The sequence below is a fragment of the Ranitomeya variabilis genome, chromosome 2 (assembly GCF_051348905.1).
Source record: "Ranitomeya variabilis isolate aRanVar5 chromosome 2, aRanVar5.hap1, whole genome shotgun sequence".
NCBI classification, from domain to species: Eukaryota; Metazoa; Chordata; class Amphibia; order Anura; family Dendrobatidae; genus Ranitomeya; species Ranitomeya variabilis.
In genome coordinates, this window is record NC_135233.1 from 388432589 (window position 1) to 388453216 (window position 20628).

At 47.7% G+C, this 20628-nt stretch overlaps 1 protein-coding gene across 1 annotated transcript; it reads right to left on the reverse strand.

Annotated features, from left to right (window-relative positions):
- Window positions 1-269: 269 nt before the first annotated feature.
- On the reverse strand, window positions 270-11551 carry CHMP1B (charged multivesicular body protein 1B). The gene is made up of 8 exons (XM_077286433.1): window positions 11396-11551; window positions 6741-6838; window positions 6269-6415; window positions 5882-5950; window positions 5531-5638; window positions 5283-5326; window positions 4223-4295; window positions 270-1074 (listed from the first exon to the last, which is right to left on the reverse strand). The coding sequence occupies exons 1-8, from the start codon at window positions 11409-11411 to the stop codon at window positions 1030-1032; spliced, it is 600 nt and encodes a 199-aa protein (XP_077142548.1). The 5' UTR covers window positions 11412-11551; the 3' UTR covers window positions 270-1029.
- Window positions 11552-20628: the final 9077 nt, after the last annotated feature.

Below are 20628 nucleotides of genomic sequence, written 5' to 3' on the forward strand. Positions count from 1 at the left end.
AAAGAAAAAAAAAAAAAAAAAAAAATTAACGACACCTTCTCTAAGCACTGAACCCCTCCAAAAACTAGATGGTGCAATGCTTTTGTTGCAGCAGACTGGCACGGAGGGCCATCATTAGATCTATGCGATATTAGGGGGTGCATTAATTGTTGCGGCAGTTCTCGGAGATTTTCTTTTTCCATGGCTCCATTGCATAGATATGTCCCCATCACCTGGAGGGCGTAGAGCTACAGACCACGGGACCCAGCGTAAATAAAGATGCCTCCGCAGACATAATGAAAACAGTTTATTAAAAGCTGCGCAGCAGAGAACGAGAGGAAAGATCAAGACACAGACAAAATAAATACTGAACCCGTACGTAAGAAGGCCCAGGATAGAGGGGTGAAGGAGGACGATGCGGAGACACACACGGGCGTATCAGAGAGCAGCCAACCATTGCTATCAGCCCTGCGGAGCCAGACAGAGCACACAGCAGAGCATCAATCACCCCTCCAGGATGCAGAGCGCAGCCCTGGAGATCATCATGAAAGAAACAATCAATCAAGATGAGAAACTGCTATAAAGAAACATGGAGAGAAGCCCAGTAATTATAAGAAGCGTTCATTCACAGGATCAGAAGCCACCAGCATAACCACGGATCAGCGATGATTGCCGATCACACCACCAGCACTACCAGTACCACAGCGCAGCCGCCTGTGTAGCTTAGTGTTCAGGCGTAAATGTTGCCCATGTGACAAGGGGGAGGGGCTTGTACGGCTTTTAATGGATTGAAATTAAAATATAATTGGTGTATGATGAGGGAGGGGCGAAGCTGACACAAACGCTGCCCCCTACTGTCTCTGAGCGGAACAGTCCTGTCAACGAGGCAGAGAGATCAAGCAGGCGATCGGTGAAGAAGTGTCTGTATGTGGAGTAACGATGCAAAAAAAAAAAAAAAAAAAAAAAAAAAAAAAAAAAAAAAACATATCCAGGTATGTACCACATATACACAGGTGAGGAAGAAACGCACGTACGCAGGCGGCAGCACTCCTACACCTGATCACGTAGACGGGCGAGTCTCTGCGACAACTCATCCTGCAAACACAGAAAGTATAAGATCAGCAGAAGCATTACATCATCAGCCAGTAACGACTATACAGACAACCTCCATAATCCTGTACCCCAGAGCTGCACTCACTATTCTGCTGGTGCAGTCACTGTGTACATACATTACATTACTGATCCTGAGTTATATCCTGTATTATACCCCAGAGCTGCACTCACTATTCTGCTGGTGCAGTCACTGTGTACATACATTACATTACTGATCCTGAGTTACCTCCTGTATTATACCCCAGAGCTGCACTCACTATTCTGCTGGTGCAGTCACTGTGTACATACAGGTCCTTCTCAAAAAAATTAGCATATAGTGTTAAATTTAATTATTTACCATAATGTAATGATTACAATTAAACTTTCATATATTATAGATTCATTATCCACCAACTGAAATTTGTCAGGTCTTTTATTGTTTTAATACTGATGATTTTGGCCTACAACTCCTGATAACCCAAAAAACCTGTCTCAATAAATTAGCATATCAAGAAAAGGTTCTCTAAACGACCTATTACCCTAATCTTCTGGGTATGTGCACACGTTGCGGATTTCTTGCAGAAAATTCCTGAAGAAAACCGGAAATTTTCTGCAAGAAATCCGCATTTTTTTTTTGCGTTTTTTTCGCGTTTTTTTAGCATTCTGCAAGCGTAATTAGCTTGCAGAATGCTAAAGTTTTCCAAGCGATCTGTAGCATCGCTTGGAAAACTGACTGACAGGTTGGTCACACTTGTCAAACATAGCGTTTGACAAGTGTGACCAACTTTTTACTATAGATGCAGCTTATGCAGCATCTATAGTAAAAGATAGAATGTTTAAAAATAATAAAAAAAATAAAAAAAATGCTTATACTCACCCAGACATCTCCTCAGCGGCCGTCCGGCTCCTCTTCTAGCTGGTCTGTGCGCACAGGACCTCCCGTGACGTCACGGTCACGTGAGCGGTCACATGACCGCTCACGACCAATCACAGGACAGTGACGTCATTCGGCGAGGTCCTTCAGCGCACACCAGCTACAGGAACCGAACGGCAGCGTGCGAGGAGGCGGGAATACATCGAGGGTGAGTATAGGACTGTTTATTATTTTATTTCTTATTTTTTGACCACTTATATGGTGCCCAGTGCGTGGAGGAGAGTCTCCTCTCCTCCACCCTGGGTACCAACCGCATATAATCTGCTTACTTCCCGCATGGTGTGCACAGCCCCGTGCGGGAAGTAAGCAGATCAATGGACCCCTAGGTGTGCGGAATCCCTGCAATTCCGCATTTTTAATGAACATGTTGCTTTTTTTTCCGCTATGCGATTTTTTCGCGGAAAAAATCGCAACATTTGCACAAAAAATGCGGAATACCCTGTAAATAATAGGAGGCTTATGTAAGCGTTTTTTTTCGCGTTTTTATCACGTTTTTATAGCGAAAAAACGCGAAAAAAACGCTAACAATCCTGAACGTGTGCACATGGCCTCTGAATCAACTAATTAACTCTAAACACATGCAAAAGATACCTGAGGCTTTTAAAAACTCCCTGCCTGGTTCATTACTCAAAACCCCCATCATGGGTAAGACTAGCGACCTGACAGATGTCAAGAAGGCCATCATTGACACCCTCAAGCAAGAGGGTAAGACCCAGAAAGAAATTTCTCAACAAATAGGCTGTTCCCAGAGCGCTGTATCAAGGCACCTCAATGGTAAGTCTGTTGGAAGGAAACAATGTGGCAGAAAACGCTGTACAACGAGAAGAGGTGACCGGACCCTGAGGAAGATTGTGGAGAAGGACCTATTCCAGACCTTGGGGAACCTGAGGAAGCAGTGGACTGAGTCTGGTGTGGAAACATCCAGAGCCACCGTGCACAGGCGTGTGCAGGAAATGGGCTACAGAGAAGCAGCACTGGACTGTTGCTAAGTGGTCCCAAGTACTTTTTTCTTATGAAAGCAAATTTTGCATGTCATTCGGAAATCAAGGTGCCAGAGTCTGGAGGAAGACTGGGGAGAAGGAAATGCCAAAATGCCTGAAGTCCAGTGTCAAGTACCCACAGTCAGTGATGGTGTGGGGTGCCATGTCAGCTGCTGGTGTTGGTCCACTGTGTTTCATCAAGGGCAGGGTCAATGCAGCTAGCTATCAGGAGATTTTGGAGCACTTCATGCTTCCATCGGCTGAAATGCTTTATGGAGATGAAGATTTCATTTTTCAGCACGACCTGGCACCTGCTCACAGTGCCAAAACCACTGGTAAATGGTTTACTGACCATGGTATTACTGTGCTCAATTGGCCTGCCAACTCTCCTGACCTGAACCCCATAGAGAATCTGTGGGATATTGTGAAGAGAAAGTTGAGAGACGCAAGACCCAACACTCTGGATGAGCTTAAGGCCGCTATTGAAGCATCCTGGGCCTCCATAACATCTCAGCAGTGTCACAGGCTGATTGCCTCCATGCCACGCCGCATTGAAGCAGTCATTTCTGCCAAAGGATTCCCGACCAAGTATTGAGTGCATAACTGAACATTATTATTTGATGGTTTTTTTGTTTGTTATTAAAAAACACTTTTATTTGATTGGACGGGTGAAATATGCTAATTTATTGAGACAGGTTTTTTGGGTTATCAGGAGTTGTATGCCAAAATCATCAGTATTAAAACAATAAAAGACCTGACAAATTTCAGTTGGTGGATAATGAATCTGTAATATATGAAAGTTTAATTGTAATCATTACATTATGGTAAATAATGAAATTTAACACTATATGCTAATTTTTTGAGAAGGACCTGTACATTACATTACTGATCCTGAGTTATATCCTGTATTATACTCCAGAGCTGCACTCACTATTCTCTGCCACTAGCTATTGGAAGTATTGTGGACAGACTGCCCCTCACAGCTTAGCTCTCATATTGGAAGGAGAGGCAGTCCCCCTTTTTCCTACAGATCATAAGAAGCTCTGTGAAGATGCTGAACATTCAGGGAATGCTGAGAGATTTCAGCTGTGAAGCTATTTAGTGACGAGTGCAGCTTTGGAGTGCAATACAACCTATTCTGTTTGGCGATTTTCCTTCCTTCCTAGGATGGGATGTAAGTAATCAGACAGGGTTACACTTGGGTCAGTTTCTCGGTCTCCTCCGTCCCTCCCTTTACCTGTTCTGTAGAAGCGATGCTGGTTCCTACTGATCCGGTCTGTCCCTGAGGAAGCTCCATGTTCAAGTCAAGGCTGGAAAAGAAACAAGATGCGAACACTAAGAGAAAGTCCGGAGTCCGCTACAGAGACTACAGACAGGAGGAGAAGTGGAGCCGCGAGCTGGAGCGTAATAAGAGGCTGATATCAGTCACATATGATGTAATGTCTGGAGGTTATATCAGTACTGGAGCGTTATAAGGCTAGGTTCAGATTGCGTTAGTGCAATCCGTTTAGCGCGAGCGCTAGCGGATTGCGCTAACGCAATGTCTTTTTCGGGGCCGCGTTCAGGGGTCGCGTTAACGTCCCCGTTCTCGCAGATCCCCGATCTGTGAGAGCGGGGAACGGACCTCTGGCGCGCCGCGGACGCTGTAAGCAGCGTCCGAGGCGCGCTACAAAACACCGGCACATCGCTAGCGCGTGCCGAAAATGACACGCGCTAGCAATGCGCTCTAACATTGCCGACAATGGGAGCGCTAACGGACGCGGTGCACGGCGTTAATTTCACCGTGCAACGCTGTCCGTTAGCGCTATCCCATTAACGCAATGGGAACCTAGCCTAAGAGGGGCTGATATCAGTCACATATGGTGTAATGTCTGGAGGTTATATCAGTACTGGAGCGTTATAAGAGGCTGATATCAGTCACATATGGTGTAATGTCTGGAGGTTATATCAGTACTAGAGCGTTATAAGGGGCTGATACCAGTCACATATAGAAGGGTCTCAGCACTGCAGCTGTGTAATACCTAGCAGGTTTATGGGGGGCAGAGAGGTTTCTACACTTCCCGTCACTTATGCTATTAAATAACACTCCAGTTGCCCGTCTCTAGCTTGGATGGCTGATAACAGAGAGTAATGGACTGTATGCATGAATTTATAGTTTGTCTTTGATTTTCAGGATTTGTCGGTCCAGTGCCTGTAGGGCGACGTCTTATATTACAGCTGCTCCTCTGGTCTGGGTGCAGCGTTATATTATTATGCTGTAATATTACACGCCGCCTGCACAGATGACTGTCACTCACCCGGCCTCATCCGCCATCTCCTGTAACAGATTGTCCACCTGGTTCTGTAAGAGAAAACATCACAATTCACAACCACATGTAGTAATGTCTGATGCACTAAGTGCTACCAGCATGGCTGCCGGGACGACTAACACAGGTCCCTTGCACACACAGGGGGCGCTTGTGGTGCAGCAGAGAGTCAGATGACCCTGGCAGCTCAGAGTACGGGCGAATCTCTCTCCTCTCTTCAAGAGACCGCCATCTTATACCTGCGGCGTGGTCAGCGTCGTCGTGTTGCTCATCGTGTCTTCCATCTGCTGCGTCTGAACATCGAGCGTCTCAAACTGGTGCTCAAACTTATCCATGAGAGCGGAGATCTGCGGACAGAGGACAACGAAAATTGAGAGGCGAAAACGGATGTGCACACCCGCGCCACGCACACGGCGGCTGCACGCACACGACGGCAGCACGCACACGGCCGCTGCACGCACACTGCACACACCAGCACCATGCACACACCAGCACCACGCACACGGCCGCTGCACACACCAGCACCACGCACACGGCCGCTGCACACACCAGCACCACGCACACAGTGACTGCATCCTCCCCCCACACACCTTCTCCAGGTTCATGCTCTTTAATGTGGCGTCCATTGATTTCACCACTCCCGCCATCGACTTCGTCACCTGAAATCAACAAATTAAATGGCGCAAAATGGGGGCAGGGAGCATTCTGGGAAATTAGAAGAAAAACAAAAATCTGTGTACTTTTCTATGGATTTTATTATTTTCTCCACTTAGATCCAGAGCAGCTCCACTCCGATATCAAAGATGTGACCAAACAGCTCTGGATGCAGCTCTGGATGTGACTGGAGCGTTTAGAGAATGTCTGCAGATTTCTGCTACGCCCGTCACGTCCTCACCTCTATCAAATGCAAATGTCTCAAGAGTCTGAATCCAAGAAGGGAAATTATTTCATAAACTCAAAACTCAGATGCAACCAACCTTGCCCATTGTGACGGCCGTCTGCACCCGTGCTGCCACTGCGTCCACCCGGGCACTCATCCGCAGAAAGTTGATGCCTTGATTCTTCTGGCGGATGGCGTTCTCCGCGTGTATCCTCGCGATCTCTGTATTGCCCTTCTGTATAGCCTGGAGGAGAGAGAAGAGGTGTAAGCAGTGACCTGTACAGACGCCGCGGCATCCCGGCCACAGACGGCGCAGTCCCCCCCTAGGGCTACAGACGGCGCGGACCCCCCCAGGCTAAAGACAGCACGGACCCCAATCCCCCCCCCCCCTCGGCTACAGACGGCGCGGACTTGTCTGTACGATCTGCTGAGCCCGATGCTAACAGAATGAGCTGCAGTACCAGCCCCAACCATCTTGTGGCGCTGTGCTCCTATATACACAATAGAAGAGGCACTGCAGGGAGCACGGCGGGGGTCCCGGAGCTCAGACCCCTCATTATACCTCTCACCTTCTTGATTTTGGCCTTCTCCGTCTTCTCCTCTTTCTCGCATTTCTTGGCGTTCCGATTCAGTTCTTTAGCTGCAAACTTCAGGTTAAACAGTTGTTCTGATCGAAGGGTTAAGGAATGAAATCAACCAGCGGAGACATCACATCCGAGGCGCGGGCCCCAGCGCCAGACACAACACAATCAATAATAACCCCGTCCGAGTCACTGCCGCTGCAGGGGTCCGAGCCTCTTTGGAAAATGCCGCATATATGGCCCCACACACCACATGTACGGAGGTGTAAATATTGACTGTCCGGCAGGGTAAGGGTTACTAGACTATGACTACAGAAGGTGGGGGAAGGGAGCGGGGAACCCCGAGGAGCCGCAGCTGCGCAGATCGCCCTGTCCCTCACTATTAATAGAGCTGATTTGTAATAACCGGTTCACCCTGCTCTGCCGGCTCCTGCCCCACCCCCATCTGCCGGCCACAGTCACATGATCCGCCCTGACATCACATGACGACAAGCAGTTTACCCCAGCCCCAACACTGAGCGCAGGGGGGTACAGTGTGTCCAAGAGGATGGAGGGGGGGGGAGGATACAGTGTATCCAAGAGGATACACCTGCAGATTCCTATTGAGGAATAGGTGTAAAACGCTGCAGAATTCGCACAAAGAATTGATCTGCTGCGGAAAATACAACGCAGCGTTTCTGCGCTGTATTTTCTGCAGCATGGGCACTGCAGATTTGGTTTTCCATAGGTTTACATGGTACTGTACACAGCATGGAAAACTGCTGCGAATCTGCAGCAAAATCGGCAACGTGTGCACATAGCCTAACAATCAAGTTGAGGGGGAGAACCACACAAAAGACAATCTCAAGGTCCACAGTAGAGTGCATATAAAATTGCTTTAGTTAATATTTTAACAGGCAAGGATGGGTGTGGACAAACACATAACATTCAGCACACAGTCTGTATAGTAGGGGCGTATTGGACCATGAGAGGTCCCTTTAGGCTAACTGGACACATAGTACACATTAATATACATAGGTACAATCTGAAATAAAGTGTGACCCGTAGCTGCAGGTGTCAGGTAAAGCTTGCTATTCTTATATATTAGACAATAGCCTATAGTGGATCATGTCCCCTGACGAAAGTGCTTCTCCGAAATGCTCGTTGAGGGGCGTGCGGACCATTCGAGCCCCTTACTGGTGTACTGTCTCAGGTAAATAATGTACTATATACTTCTCTGATTGTGGTGCTTATATATCTGGCACCTATGGATATATATTAGACGATAGCCTATAGTGTAAAAATAGCAAGCTTTACCTGACACCTGCAGCTACGGGTCACACTTTGTTATTTCGGATTGTACCTATATACACTGTGTTCCAAATTATTATGCAAATTGGATTTAAGTGTGATAAAGATTTAATTGTTCTGTTTTTCAAATAAACTCGTGGATGGTATTGTGTCTCAGGGCTCAATGGATCACTGAAATCAATCTTAAACACATGGGATAATTAGTTTTCCTGGTGATTTTAATTAAAGGAAAACTACTTAAAAATGATGTTCCACATTATTAAGCAGGCCTCAGGTTTCAAGTAACATGGGAAAAAAAAAGGATCTCTCTGCTGCTGAAAAGCATCAAATAGTGCAATGCCTTGGTGAAGGGATGAAAACATTAGAAATTTCCCGAAAACTTAAGCGTGATCATCGTAGTGTTAAGAGATTTGTGGCTGTATCTGAGCACAGATGTGTTTGTGCTGATAAAGGCATAATGAGGAAGATTTCTGCCAGGCAAGTTCATCGGATTAAGAGAGCTAAAAAGCCATTACAAAGCAACAAACAGATATTTGAAGCTGCTGGTGCCTCTGGAGTCCCTCGAACCTCAAGGTGTAGGCTCCTTCAAAGGCTTGCTGTGGTGCATAAACCTACTATTCGGCCACCCTTAAACAGTGTTCACAAGCAGAAATGGTTGCATTGGGCCCAGACATACATGAAGACTAATATTCAAACAGTCTTGTTTACTGATGAGTGTTGAGCAACCCTTGATGGTCCAAATGGATGGAGTAGTGGATGGTTGGTGGATGGCCACCATGTCCCAACAAGGCTGCAACAACAGCAAGGAGGTGGAGGAGTCATGTTTTGGGCCGGAATCATGGAGAAACAGCTGGCAAGGCCCTTTAAGGTTCCTGAAGGTGTGAAAATGACCTCTGCAAAGTGTATAGAGTTTCTGACTGACAACTTTCCTCCATGGTATAAAAAGCAGAAACGTGCCTTCAGAAGCAAAATCATCTTCATGCTGACAATGCCCCATCTCATGCTGCAAAGAATACCTCCGAGTCATTGGCTGCTATGGGCATAAAAGGAGATAAACTCATGGTGTGGCCACCATCTTCCCCTGACCTCAACCCTATAGAGAACCTTTGGAGGATCATCAAGCAAAAGATCTCTGAGGGTGGGAGGCCGTTCACATCAAAACAGCAGCTCTGGGAGGCTATTCTGACTTCATGCAAAGAAATACAAGCAGAAACTCAATGGATGCAGGAATTGTGAAGGTGATATCAAAGAAGCGTTCCTATTTTGTCTTATTTTGCTTTATTACTGTATTGTTAACATTGTTACCTATGACTGTTGTGTTTGAAACTGTTAAATTGTAAAGCGCTGCGGAATATGTTGGCGCTATATAAATAAAAATTATTATTATTATTATGTTACCATGTAACTTGGCCTGTTAGGAGGTTTTGGAGTTAAATAGCTTTTTTGCTCAGTGAATGTGACCTCCTAATGCTGCAAATTCCACAAATGAGCATTTTCAGTTCTTTAAAACATATCAAATGTTTAGAAATTCTACTGTGCCTAATAATTTGGAACAGTGCATTTTAAGTTTGTATTCATTTTGGAGATTATACTGTTATCATTGGGAGGTTTATTCAATAAAATTCGATGTATACTCTAACGGGTAATTACTTTTATTAGACTGACTGTCATTGGCACCGACCATTTAGAAAAATCAGAGAAAAATGTCATTTGCATAATAAATTGCAACATAGTGTATATTGATGTTACTATGTGTTCAGTTAGCCTAAAGGGACCTCTCATGGTCCGATACGCCCCTACTGTACAGGCTGGATGCTGAATGTTATGTGTTTGTCCACACCTATCCTTGCCTGTTAAAAATATTAACTAAAGCAATTTTATATGCACTCTACTGTGGACCTTGAGATTGTCTTTTGTTTGGTTCTCCCCCTCCCATTGATGGCACCTAGGAGGACAAATGGAGCGAGTGTGGGGGATACATGGCACCCAGGAGGACGGAGTGGGGGGGGGGATACATTGTATCCAGGAGGATGGCGTGTGGGGGGACACATTGTATACAGGAGAAGGTAGTGTGGGGGATACATTGCATCCAGAAGGATGGAGTGGGGGGGGATACACGGCACCCAGGAGGACGCAGTGGGGGGGGACACATTGTATCCAGGAGGATGTAGAGCGGATACATTTTACACGTCTTAATACAATGTAAGTGCAACATTTTTAAGATCTCTGTTTGTTGTCAGTAAAGTGCGTCATTTTGTCCCGACTAAATTATTCTCACAGCTGAACATCCGTTACATTATTTCAGTGCAGATATACAGGCTGCACAGTCCTCAGGAAATAACGGCTCCCCACCAGGTGAAGAATCATGCGAAGAGACTAAACTGTCATTTGCCTCCATTAACTGTGCAGTTAAATGCATTCTATTCCTCTCTGTTGTCAGCCAGCAGTCCTCACTGCCCCCCCCCCAATAATCCTCTATTACAGATATATGAAGCATGAGGGGACGCTGAGCAGCACACTGGAAATGTTTAGCTCTCATGGCTACAGCCGTGTGCAGAGCCCGGGCTCCCATCACATGCGGCAGATAGAGGCAAGAACGGCTCTGCGATGGGACATAGTGACCAGAGCTCCACCCACGAGGGGCAGATACACCAGGCAATAAGTGAAGGGCCCACCCAGTTCACAGGGCCACGTCCGGGGGGCCGGAGGAGCCACAGGGCCACGTCCGGGGGGCCGGAGGAGCCACAGGGCCACGTCCGGGGGGCCGGAGGAGCCACAGGGCCACGTCCGGGGGGCCGGAGGAGCCACAGGGCCACGTCCGGGGGGCCGGAGGAGCCACAGGGCCACGTCCGGGGGGCCGGAGGAGCCACAGGGCCACGTCCGGGGGGCCGGAGGAGCCACGTCCGGGGGGCCGGAGGAGCCACGTCCGGGGGGGCCGGAGGAGCCACAGGGCCACGTCCGGGGGGCCGGAGGAGCCACAGGGCCACGTCCGGGGGGCCGGAGGAGCCACAGGGCCAAGTCCGGGGGGCCGGAGGAGCCACAGGGCCACGTCCGGGGGTCGGAGGAGCTACAGGGCCACGTCCGGAGGGCCGGAGAGGCTATAGAGGCAAGTAAAGGGGCAGTTACAGGGGTGGAGGAGCTATGGGGGCAGTTACAGGGGTGGAGGAGCTATGAGGGCAGTTACAGGGGTGGAGGAGCTATGAGGGCAGTTACAGGGGTGGAGGAGCTATATGGGCACTGCAGTCACAGAAGTCAGGCAGAGGGGCTAGCCATAGGGGCAGGCACGGGAGCTACTGTGACGGCTACACACGCACGGGTGTCGGTCCGCGCTCACCAGGCCGCGGGGAGGATACTCTCCATGTTGGACATGTCCCTCCGTCTCCCGGTCCGGTCTCTCAGGCTCTGAACTCGTCCAGGTTCTTCCGGTGATTGCAGCTCTCCACTTCCTGTTGTTACATGACGTCACCCGCCTCTCAGCCAGTAAGACGCCGGTCTAAGTATCGGGGGTGGAGCCAAAACAAGGGGCGTGTGATGACGTTAATCAGCTGGTTACAAAGCGTCAGAGTCTTGTGACCATGAAGTCACACAGCAAAAGGGGGCGGAGAATGAACCTGTCACTCAACAGAAAGGGCGGAGCCGTATAAGAATGTACCTAGTCTACACATAAATGTTCGTGTCTCCGCCCAGTCGCGTCATTTTCCTGCTTGCTGTCATTGAATAGACTTGCAGCCTGAGCTCCGCGCCCACAGTGACCGCAGGAGGAGAGGACACCGGACGGAAGCACAGTGTGATCTACAGCGCTGCCAGTATTCGCTCTATTCCTACAGCTGCTGCTTTCCTTCCTGTGGCCGCAGCCGCAGGGGTTGTTGTAGGACGCGTTATACTTTTGACATTGTTTCCTTAAAATGTTGAAAATGCTGAAAAATGGTGAAAAAATGCAATTGGTCCATGTTTCCTCACAGCGTTTCTTGTGCTGTGAATCGCTAGTGATGCAATTCTCTGGCGGGAGCAGACACAGGACGATGGCGGAGACGCAGGACGATGGCGGAGACGCAGGACGGAAAAGACGCAGGACGATGGAGACACAGGACGGAAAAGACACAGAACGATGGAGACACAGGACGGAAAAGACACAGAACGATGGAGACACAGGACGGAAAAGACACAGAACGATGGAGACACAGGACGGAAAAGACACAGAACGATGGAGACACAGGACGGAAAAGACAGGGCGATGGCGGAGACACAGGACGATGGCGGAGACGCAGGACGATGGAGACACAGGACGGAAAAGACACAGAACGATGGAGACACAGGACGGAAAAGACACAGAACGATGGAGACACAGGACGGAAAAGACAGGGCGATGGCGGAGACACAGGACGATGGCGGAGACGCAGGACGATGGAGACACAGGACGGAAAAGACACAGAACGATGGAGACACAGGACGGAAAAGACACAGAACGATGGAGACACAGGACGGAAAAGACAGGGCGATGGCGGAGACACAGGGCGATGGCGGAGACGCAGGACGATGGAGACACAGGACGGAAAAGACACAGGACGATGGCGGAGACACAGGACGGAAAACACACAGGACGATGGCGGAGACACAGGACGGAAAAGACACAGGACGATGGCGGAGACACAGGACGGAAAAGACACAGGACGATGGCGGAGACACAGGGCGATGGCGGAGACACAGGACGGAAAACACACAGGACGATGGCGGAGACACAGGACGGAAAAGACACAGGGCGATGGCGGAGACACAGGACGGAAAAGACACAGGACGATGGCGGAGACACAGGGCGATGGCGGAGACACAGGACGGAAAACACAGAGGACGATGGCGGAGACACAGGACGGAAAAGACACAGGGCGATGGCGGAGACACAGGACGGAAAAGACACAGGGCAATGGTGGAGACACAGGGCGATGGCGGAGACACAGGGCGATGGCGGACACAGGACGGAAAAGACACAGGACGATGGCGGAGACGGAGACACAGGACGGAAAAGACACAGGGCAATGGCGGAGACACATGGCGATGGCGGAGACAGGGCGGAAAAGACACAGGACGACAGAGGAGACACAGGACGATGGCGGACACAGGACGACGGAGGCGACACAGGACGATGGAGCCATGGAGGTGACACAGGACAATGTTGGACACAGGACAATGGCGGCGACGCAGGACGATGGCGGCGACACAGGACGATGGCGGAGACACAGGACGATGGAGACGCAGGACCATGGCGGAGACACAGGACAATGGCGGAGAGGCAGGACGATGGAGACGCAGGATGATGGCGGCGGCGACACAGGACGATGGCGGACACAGGGCGGAAAAGACAGGACAATGGCGGAGACGCAGGACCATGGCGGAGATGCAGGACGATGGCAACGCAGGACGATGGAGACGCAGGCTGATGGCGGTGACGCAGGATGATGGCGGCGACGCAGGATGATGGCGGAGACACAGGACAATGGCGGCGACACAGGACGATGGAGACGCAGGATGATAGCGGCGACGCAGGACGATGGCGGAGACAGGACAATGGCGGTGATACAGGACAATGGCGGACACAGGGCAGAAAAGACAGGACGATGTCGGACACGGCAGAAAAGACACAGGACAATGGCGGCGACATAGGACGATGGCGGAGACACAGGACTATTGTGGAGACACAGGACGCGGCAGAGACACAGGACGATGGCAGACACCGAAGGCGGAGACACAGTATGATGTCTGTCACAGGACGGCGGAGACACCGGACGATGTCAGTTGCAGGACGGCGGGGACACCGGGCGATGGCGGACACCGACGGCGGAGACACAGCGGATAATGGAGACACCGACGGTGGAGACACAGCGGATAATGGAGACAACGACGGTGGAGACACAGGACAATGGCGGACACACAGGATGTCGTCTGATTTTATTATTATTTTAGGGGCTTTGTCGCTGTGTGCTGAGGCCCGTTCGCTTGTTCTCAGACGTGCGCGGCTGCGGAGACAGTGTCGTGTTACTGACACCATTCTGGGCCATTCTTATGCTTTAATAGCTTTTACTGCATTTTTTTGGGACCTTCGGAAACAGAAAAATCACAATCCTGAAGTTTGAATTTTTTTTCTTGATAGCTGTCACGGGGTTACTGCAACAGACAGAAGCCAAAAAGTGTCTGATTTCTCCTACTCCTGCACGGATTAGAACCACTTCACCTTCAGATTAAACGGTGTAAATTTCTTTTAGTAGTGCAGGGGTTAATCTGCTCAGGTGAGAGCTCCTGCATTAAGGCTCTCACCTGTGCACTGTTAGCCACTCCCATCTCCTATATAATCTGGGCCCTGGCTAGCACTGGCTTATGCTGCATGGCTGGAGGTAGTTGGTTATTTTAGAAGAACGTGTTTGGTGTATTTATCTGTGACTGTTGTGAGGTTTTGAGTGTGAGATTTTTCCCTTTCTTCTCCTACTTCGGTTTAACCCCATCCTCCACTCTCCAGTTCATTCCTCTGTTATATGTGAGTTTGTTTGGTATTTTTCGTCACTCTTGTTCGTATTACCTTGTTACTCTGGTTGGTGTATTACGGTACACTACTACTCCCCTCTTCACTGTGTGGGGGAAGGTTACAGACTGAGGTCGGTTCAGGAGCTAAGGCAAGGTACGTGGCGTCTGCATCTTCACCATCAGAAGTAATCCGTGGAACAGGGCGAGCTAGGGCGCCCCCTAGTGTTAGGGACAGGAAAGGAGCCCTTGGTCCTGGGACACCTGACACAGTCGTGACATTAGCTCTGACTTAAACCATTTTTTTTTATCCATTATGGATTCTATCACGGCTCTGACAGGGCAACTGCATCAGCTCAGCCTGGAGATGGCAGATCTACGCGCTGTCGTTTTGTAGCACCCTAACACATCACCACTGGGCGGGAGCAGTATAGGAAACTCTTACACAGGAGTAGTATACGGACACCCCTCATATGCCACCTTATACACAAGGGACCCTCACATACAGGCCCATGAGCACAGGCTGCACATATAATAATAATAATTTTATTTATATACCGCCAACATATTCCGCAGCGCTGTACAAATTATAGAGGGGACTTGTACAGACAATAGACATTACAGCATAACGTATGGTATATGAGTCGCTTCAGGAATATACAGTATATAGTTAAATATTTAAAGCACAAAGAGTTAACAAGGATTTTAATATCCCTAGAGATAAGTGGCGCCTGAAGTCCTTGTCAGACACCGCTGATCGCCTCTGCATGTAAACATAACATTCAGCAGCATCTCAACTACATGACTGAATGATGAGATTATTATCCATCTCTTCATTGGACAGGTGAGTACAATCTATTGCTCTCAGGAATCAGCCAGGTCAGAACCACATTTACCATAAAGCACCACAGCACTATTATGGGCTCTGGGTTGCATTAGAGAGCGGCTCCTTTAAGAAGAACCTTTTCCTCCCGATCAGTAGAGGATTAATAGTAACTGTTATTACAGTTTATTTATTACACATCCATTGCTGCAGAGGATGCTGGGAAATTCCGTGTCTGCCGCACATTCCTGTCCACGGAGAAGAAAATCAGCGTCAGACCGGTCGTGATGGTGACAGAGTGCTGAATGACTGGAGCCCACGGTAATGAGGCATGAGTCACCGGGGACGTCAGCAGCTCAGTCATTAATTCATTCATTCATGGTCCAACTTCTCCATTCACAAAACACTGAGATATTTCATATAATGAGAGAGGAAGAAACATCACAAAGAAAGCGACAAGTAATGGAAAATAATGAAAAGCAAAAACTAACAGGGAGAAGTCTGCAGATGGCCACCAGATGGCGCCAACATCACATAGACATCCAGGCCTATCAGTATACACACATATACACAGTATAGATATACAGTACAGACCAAAAGTTTGGACACACCTCATTTAAAGATTTTTCTGTATTTTAATGACTATGAAAATTGTACATTCATACTGAAAGTATCAAAACTATGAATTAACACATGTGGAATTATATACTTAACAAAAAAGTGTGAAACAACTGAAAATATGTCTTATATTCCAGGTTCTTCAAAGTAACCACCTTTTGCTTTGATGACTGCTTTGCACACTCTTGGCATTCTCTTGATGAGCTTCAAGACGTAGTCACCGTATTGTCACCAACAATCTTGAAGGAGTTCCCAGAGATGCTTAGCACTTGTTGGCCCTTTTGCCTTCACTCTGCGGTCCAGCTCACCCCAAACCATCTCGATTGGGTTCAGGTCTGGTGACTGTGAAGGCCAGGTCATCTGGCGTAGCACCCCATCACTCTCCTTCTTGGTCAAGTAGCCCTTACACAGCCTGAAGGTGTGTTTGGGGTCATTGTCCTGTTGAAAAATAAATGATGGTCCAACTAAACGCAAACCGGATGGAATAGCATGCCGCTGCAAAATGCTGTGGTAGCCATGCTGGTTCAGTATGCCTTGTAAGATTGCTCTTACTGAGTGTATTGGGGGACACTGGCTTAGCACGGATTCAAGCACACGGGCACGTTTTTTTCCACTTAAACAGTCCACATCGTTTATTATGGCACCATAAACCACAGAAATATGAACAAGACGCAAACAGTCTTTGCATCAATCTTCACATTAACAGTATTCGGCTTTGAAACGCGGTCACTAAACACACTGAACCTCTGTGTCCAGTTATCGTGGGTGACCGCACGCCATACAGTTGATTAACCCCTTTCTGCCATTGAACGTACTATTCCGTCCATGTGGGGTGGGCCCTAATTCCCAAGGACGGAATAGTACGTCCAGCGCGATCGGTCGCGCTCACGGGGGGAGCGCGGCCGAGCGCGGCCAGGTGTCAGCTGCCTATCGCAGCTGACATCCGGCACTATGTGCCAGGAGCGGTCACGGACCGCCCCCGGCACATTAACCCCCGGCACACCGTGATCAAACATGATCGCGGTGTGCCGGCGGTACAGGGAAGCATCGCGCAGGGAGGGGGCTCCCTGCGGGCTTCCCTGAGACCCCCGGAGCAACGCGATGTGATCGCGTTGCTGCGAGGGTCTCCTACCTCCTATCCCTGCAGGCCCCGGATCCAAAATGGCCGCGGGGCTGCATCCGGGTCCTGCAGGGATCACTTCCGGGTGCCGAGCAGGCTGCAGATGAAAGCTGCAGCCTGCACGGCTGTAAGTGAGATCGGTGATCTGACAGAGTGCTGTGCACACTGTCAGATCACCGATCTGTAATGTCCCCCCCTGGGACAAAGTAAAAAAGTTAAAAAAAAAATTCCTAAATAAAGAAAAAAATATATATATATTATTCCCATAAATACATTCCTTTATCTAAATAAAAAAACAAACAATAAAAGTACACATATTTAGTATCGCCGCGTCCGTAACGACCCCACCTATAAAACTATATCACTAGTTAACCCCTTCAGTGAACACCGTGAAAAAAAAAAAAAAAACCGAGGCTAAAAACAACGCTTTATTCTCATACCGCCAAACAAAAAGTAGAATAACACGCGATCAAAAAGACAGATATAAATAACCATGGTACCGCTGCAAACGTCATCCTGTCCCGCAAGAAACGAGCCGCCATAAAGCATCATCAGCAAAAGAATTAAAAAGTTATAGTCCTCAGAATAAAGCGATGCCAAAATAATTATTTTTTCTATAAAATAGTTTTTATCGTATAAAAGCGCCAAAACATAAAAAAATGATAGAAATGAGGTATCGCTGTAATCGTACTGACCCGAAGAATAAAACTGCTTTATCAATTTTACCAAACGCGGAACGGTATAAACGCCTCCCCCAAAAGAAATTCATGAATAGCTGGTTTTTGGTTATTCTGCCTCACAAAAATCGGAATAAAAAGCGATCAAAAAATCTCCCATGCCCAAGCATGTTACCAATAAAAACGTCAACTCGTTCCGCAAAAAACAAGACCTCACATGACTCTGTGGACTCAAATATGGAAAAATTATAGCTCTCAAAATGTGGTAACGCAAAAAATATTTTTGCAATAAAAAGCTTCTTTCAGTGTGTGACAGCTGCCAATCATAAAAATCCGCTAAAAAACCCGCTATAAAAGTAAATCAAACCCCCCTTCATCACCCCCTTAGTTAGGGAAAAATAAAAAAAAATAAAAAATGTATTTATTTCCATTTTACCATTAGGGTTAGGGTTGGGGCTAGGGTTAGGGCTAGGGTTAGGGCTAGGGTTGGGGCTAGGGTTAGGGTTGGGGCTAGGGTTAGGTTGGGGCTAGGGTTAGGGTTGGGGCTAGGGTTAGGGTTAAGGCTACAGTTAGGGTTGGGGCTAAAGTTAGGGTTAGGGTTTGGATTACATCTACGGTTGGGAATAGGGTTGGGATTAGGGTTAGGGGTGTGTCTGGGTTAGAGGTGTGGTTAGGGTTACCGTTGGGATTAGGGTTAGGGGTGTGTTTGGGTTAGGGTTTCAGTTATAATTGGGGGGTTTCCACTGTTTAGGCACATCAGGGGCTCTCCAAACGCGACATGGCGTCCGATCTCAATTTCAGCCAATTCTGCATTGAAAAAGTAAAACAGTGCTCCTTCCCTTCCGAGCTCTCCCGTGCGCCCAAACAGGGGTTTACCCCAACATATGGGGTATCAGCGTACTCGGAACACATTGGAGAACAACTTTTGGGGTCCAATTTCTCCTGTTACCCTTGGGAAAATACAAAACTGGGGCTAAAAAATAATTTTGGGGGGGAATTTTTTTTTTTTTATTTTCACGGCTATGCGTTATAAACTGTAGTGAAACACTTGAGGGTTCAAAACTCTCACAACACATCTAGATGAGTTGCTTAGGGGGTCTCCTTTCCAAAATGGTGTCACTTGTGGTTTTTTTTTTACTGTTTAGGTACATTAGGGCTCTGCAAACGCAATGTGACGCCTGCAGACCATTCCATCTAAGTCTGCATTCAAAATGGCGCTCCATCCCTTCCGAGCCCTCCCATGCGCCCAAACAGTGGTTCCCCCCCATATATGGGGTATCAGCGTACTCAGGATAAATTGGACAACAACTTTTGGGGTCCAATTTCTCCTGTTACCCTCGGGAAATTACAAAACTGGGGGCTAAAAAATAATTTTTGTGGGAAAAAAATGTTTGTTTTATTTTTACGGCTCTGCATTATAAACTTCTGTGAAGCAGTTGGTGGGTCAAAGTGCTCACTACACCTCTAGATAAGTTCCTTAGGGGGTCTACTTTCCAAAATGGTGTCACTTGTGGGGGGTTTCAATGTTTAGGCACATCAGTGGCTCTCCAAACGCAACATGGCGTCCCATCTCAATTCCTGTCAATTTTGCAGTGAAAAGTCAAACGGCGCTCCTTCCCTTCCGAGCTCTCCCATGCGCCCAAACAGTGGTTTACCCCCACATATGGGGTATCAGCGTATTTAGGAGAAATTGTACAACAACTTTTGGGGTTCAATTTCTTCTCTTACCCTTGGGAAAGTAAAAAATTGGGGGCGAAAAGATCATTTTTGTGAAAAAATATGATTTTTTATTTTTACGGTTCTGCATTATAAACTTCTGTGAAGCACTTGGTGAGTCAAAGTGCTCACCACACCTCTAGATAAGCTCCTTAGGGGGTCTACTTTCCAAAATGGTGTCACTTGTGGGGGGTTTCAATGTTTAGGCATATCAGGGGCTCTCCAAACGCAACATGGTGTCCATCTCAATTCCAGTCAATTTTGCATTGAAAAGTCAAATGGCGCTCCTTCGCTTCCGAGCTCTGCGGTGCGCCCAAACAGTGGTTTAGCCCAACATATGGGGTATCGGCGTACTCAGGACATATTGTACAACATCTTTTGGGGTCCATTTTCTCCTGTTACCCTTGGTAAAATAAAACAAATTGGAGCTGAAGTAAATTTTGTGTGAAAAAAAAGTTAAATGCTCATTTTTATTTAAACATTCCAAAAATTCCTGTGAAACACCTTAAGGGTTAATAAACTTCTTGAATGTGGTTTTGAGCACCTTGAGGGGTGCAGTTTTTAGAATGGTGTCACACTTGGGTATTTTCTATCATATAGACCCCTCAAAATGACTTCAAATGAGATGTGGGCCCTAAAAAAAAATGGTGTTGTGAAAATGAGAAATTGCTGGTCAAATTTTAACCCTTATAACTCCCTAACAAAAAAAATTTTGGTTCCAAAATTGTGCTGATGTAATGTAGACATGTGGGAAATGTTACTTATTAAGTATTTTGTGTGACATATCACTGTGATTTAATTGCATAAAAATTCAAAGTTGGAAAATTGCAAAATTTTCAAAATTTTCGCCAAATTTCCGTTTTTTTCACAAATAAACGCAGGTAATATCAAAGAAATTTTACCACTATCATGAAGTACAATATGTCACGAGAAAACAGTGTCAGAATCACCGGGATCCGTTGAAGCGTTCCAGAGATATAACCTCATAAAGGGACAGTGGTCAGAATTGTAAAAATTGGCCCGGTGCATAACGTGCAAACCACCCTTGGGAGTGAAGGGGTTAATGTCCGTGGAGTACAACAGGCACCAACATATGACATTACGGTTGCAGCAACTACACGC

Excerpts from the sequence above, each read along its gene's own strand:
- CHMP1B (XM_077286433.1), bottom strand. Across the intron at positions 5,327-5,530 it reads CGACGCTGACCACGCCGCAG|AACCAGGTGGACAATCTGTT; the intron begins GTATAAGATGGC and ends TTTCTCTTACAG. Across the intron at positions 1,075-4,222 it reads GCATCGCTTCTACAGAACAG|GATGAGTTGTCGCAGAGACT; the intron begins GTAAAGGGAGGG and ends CTGTGTTTGCAG.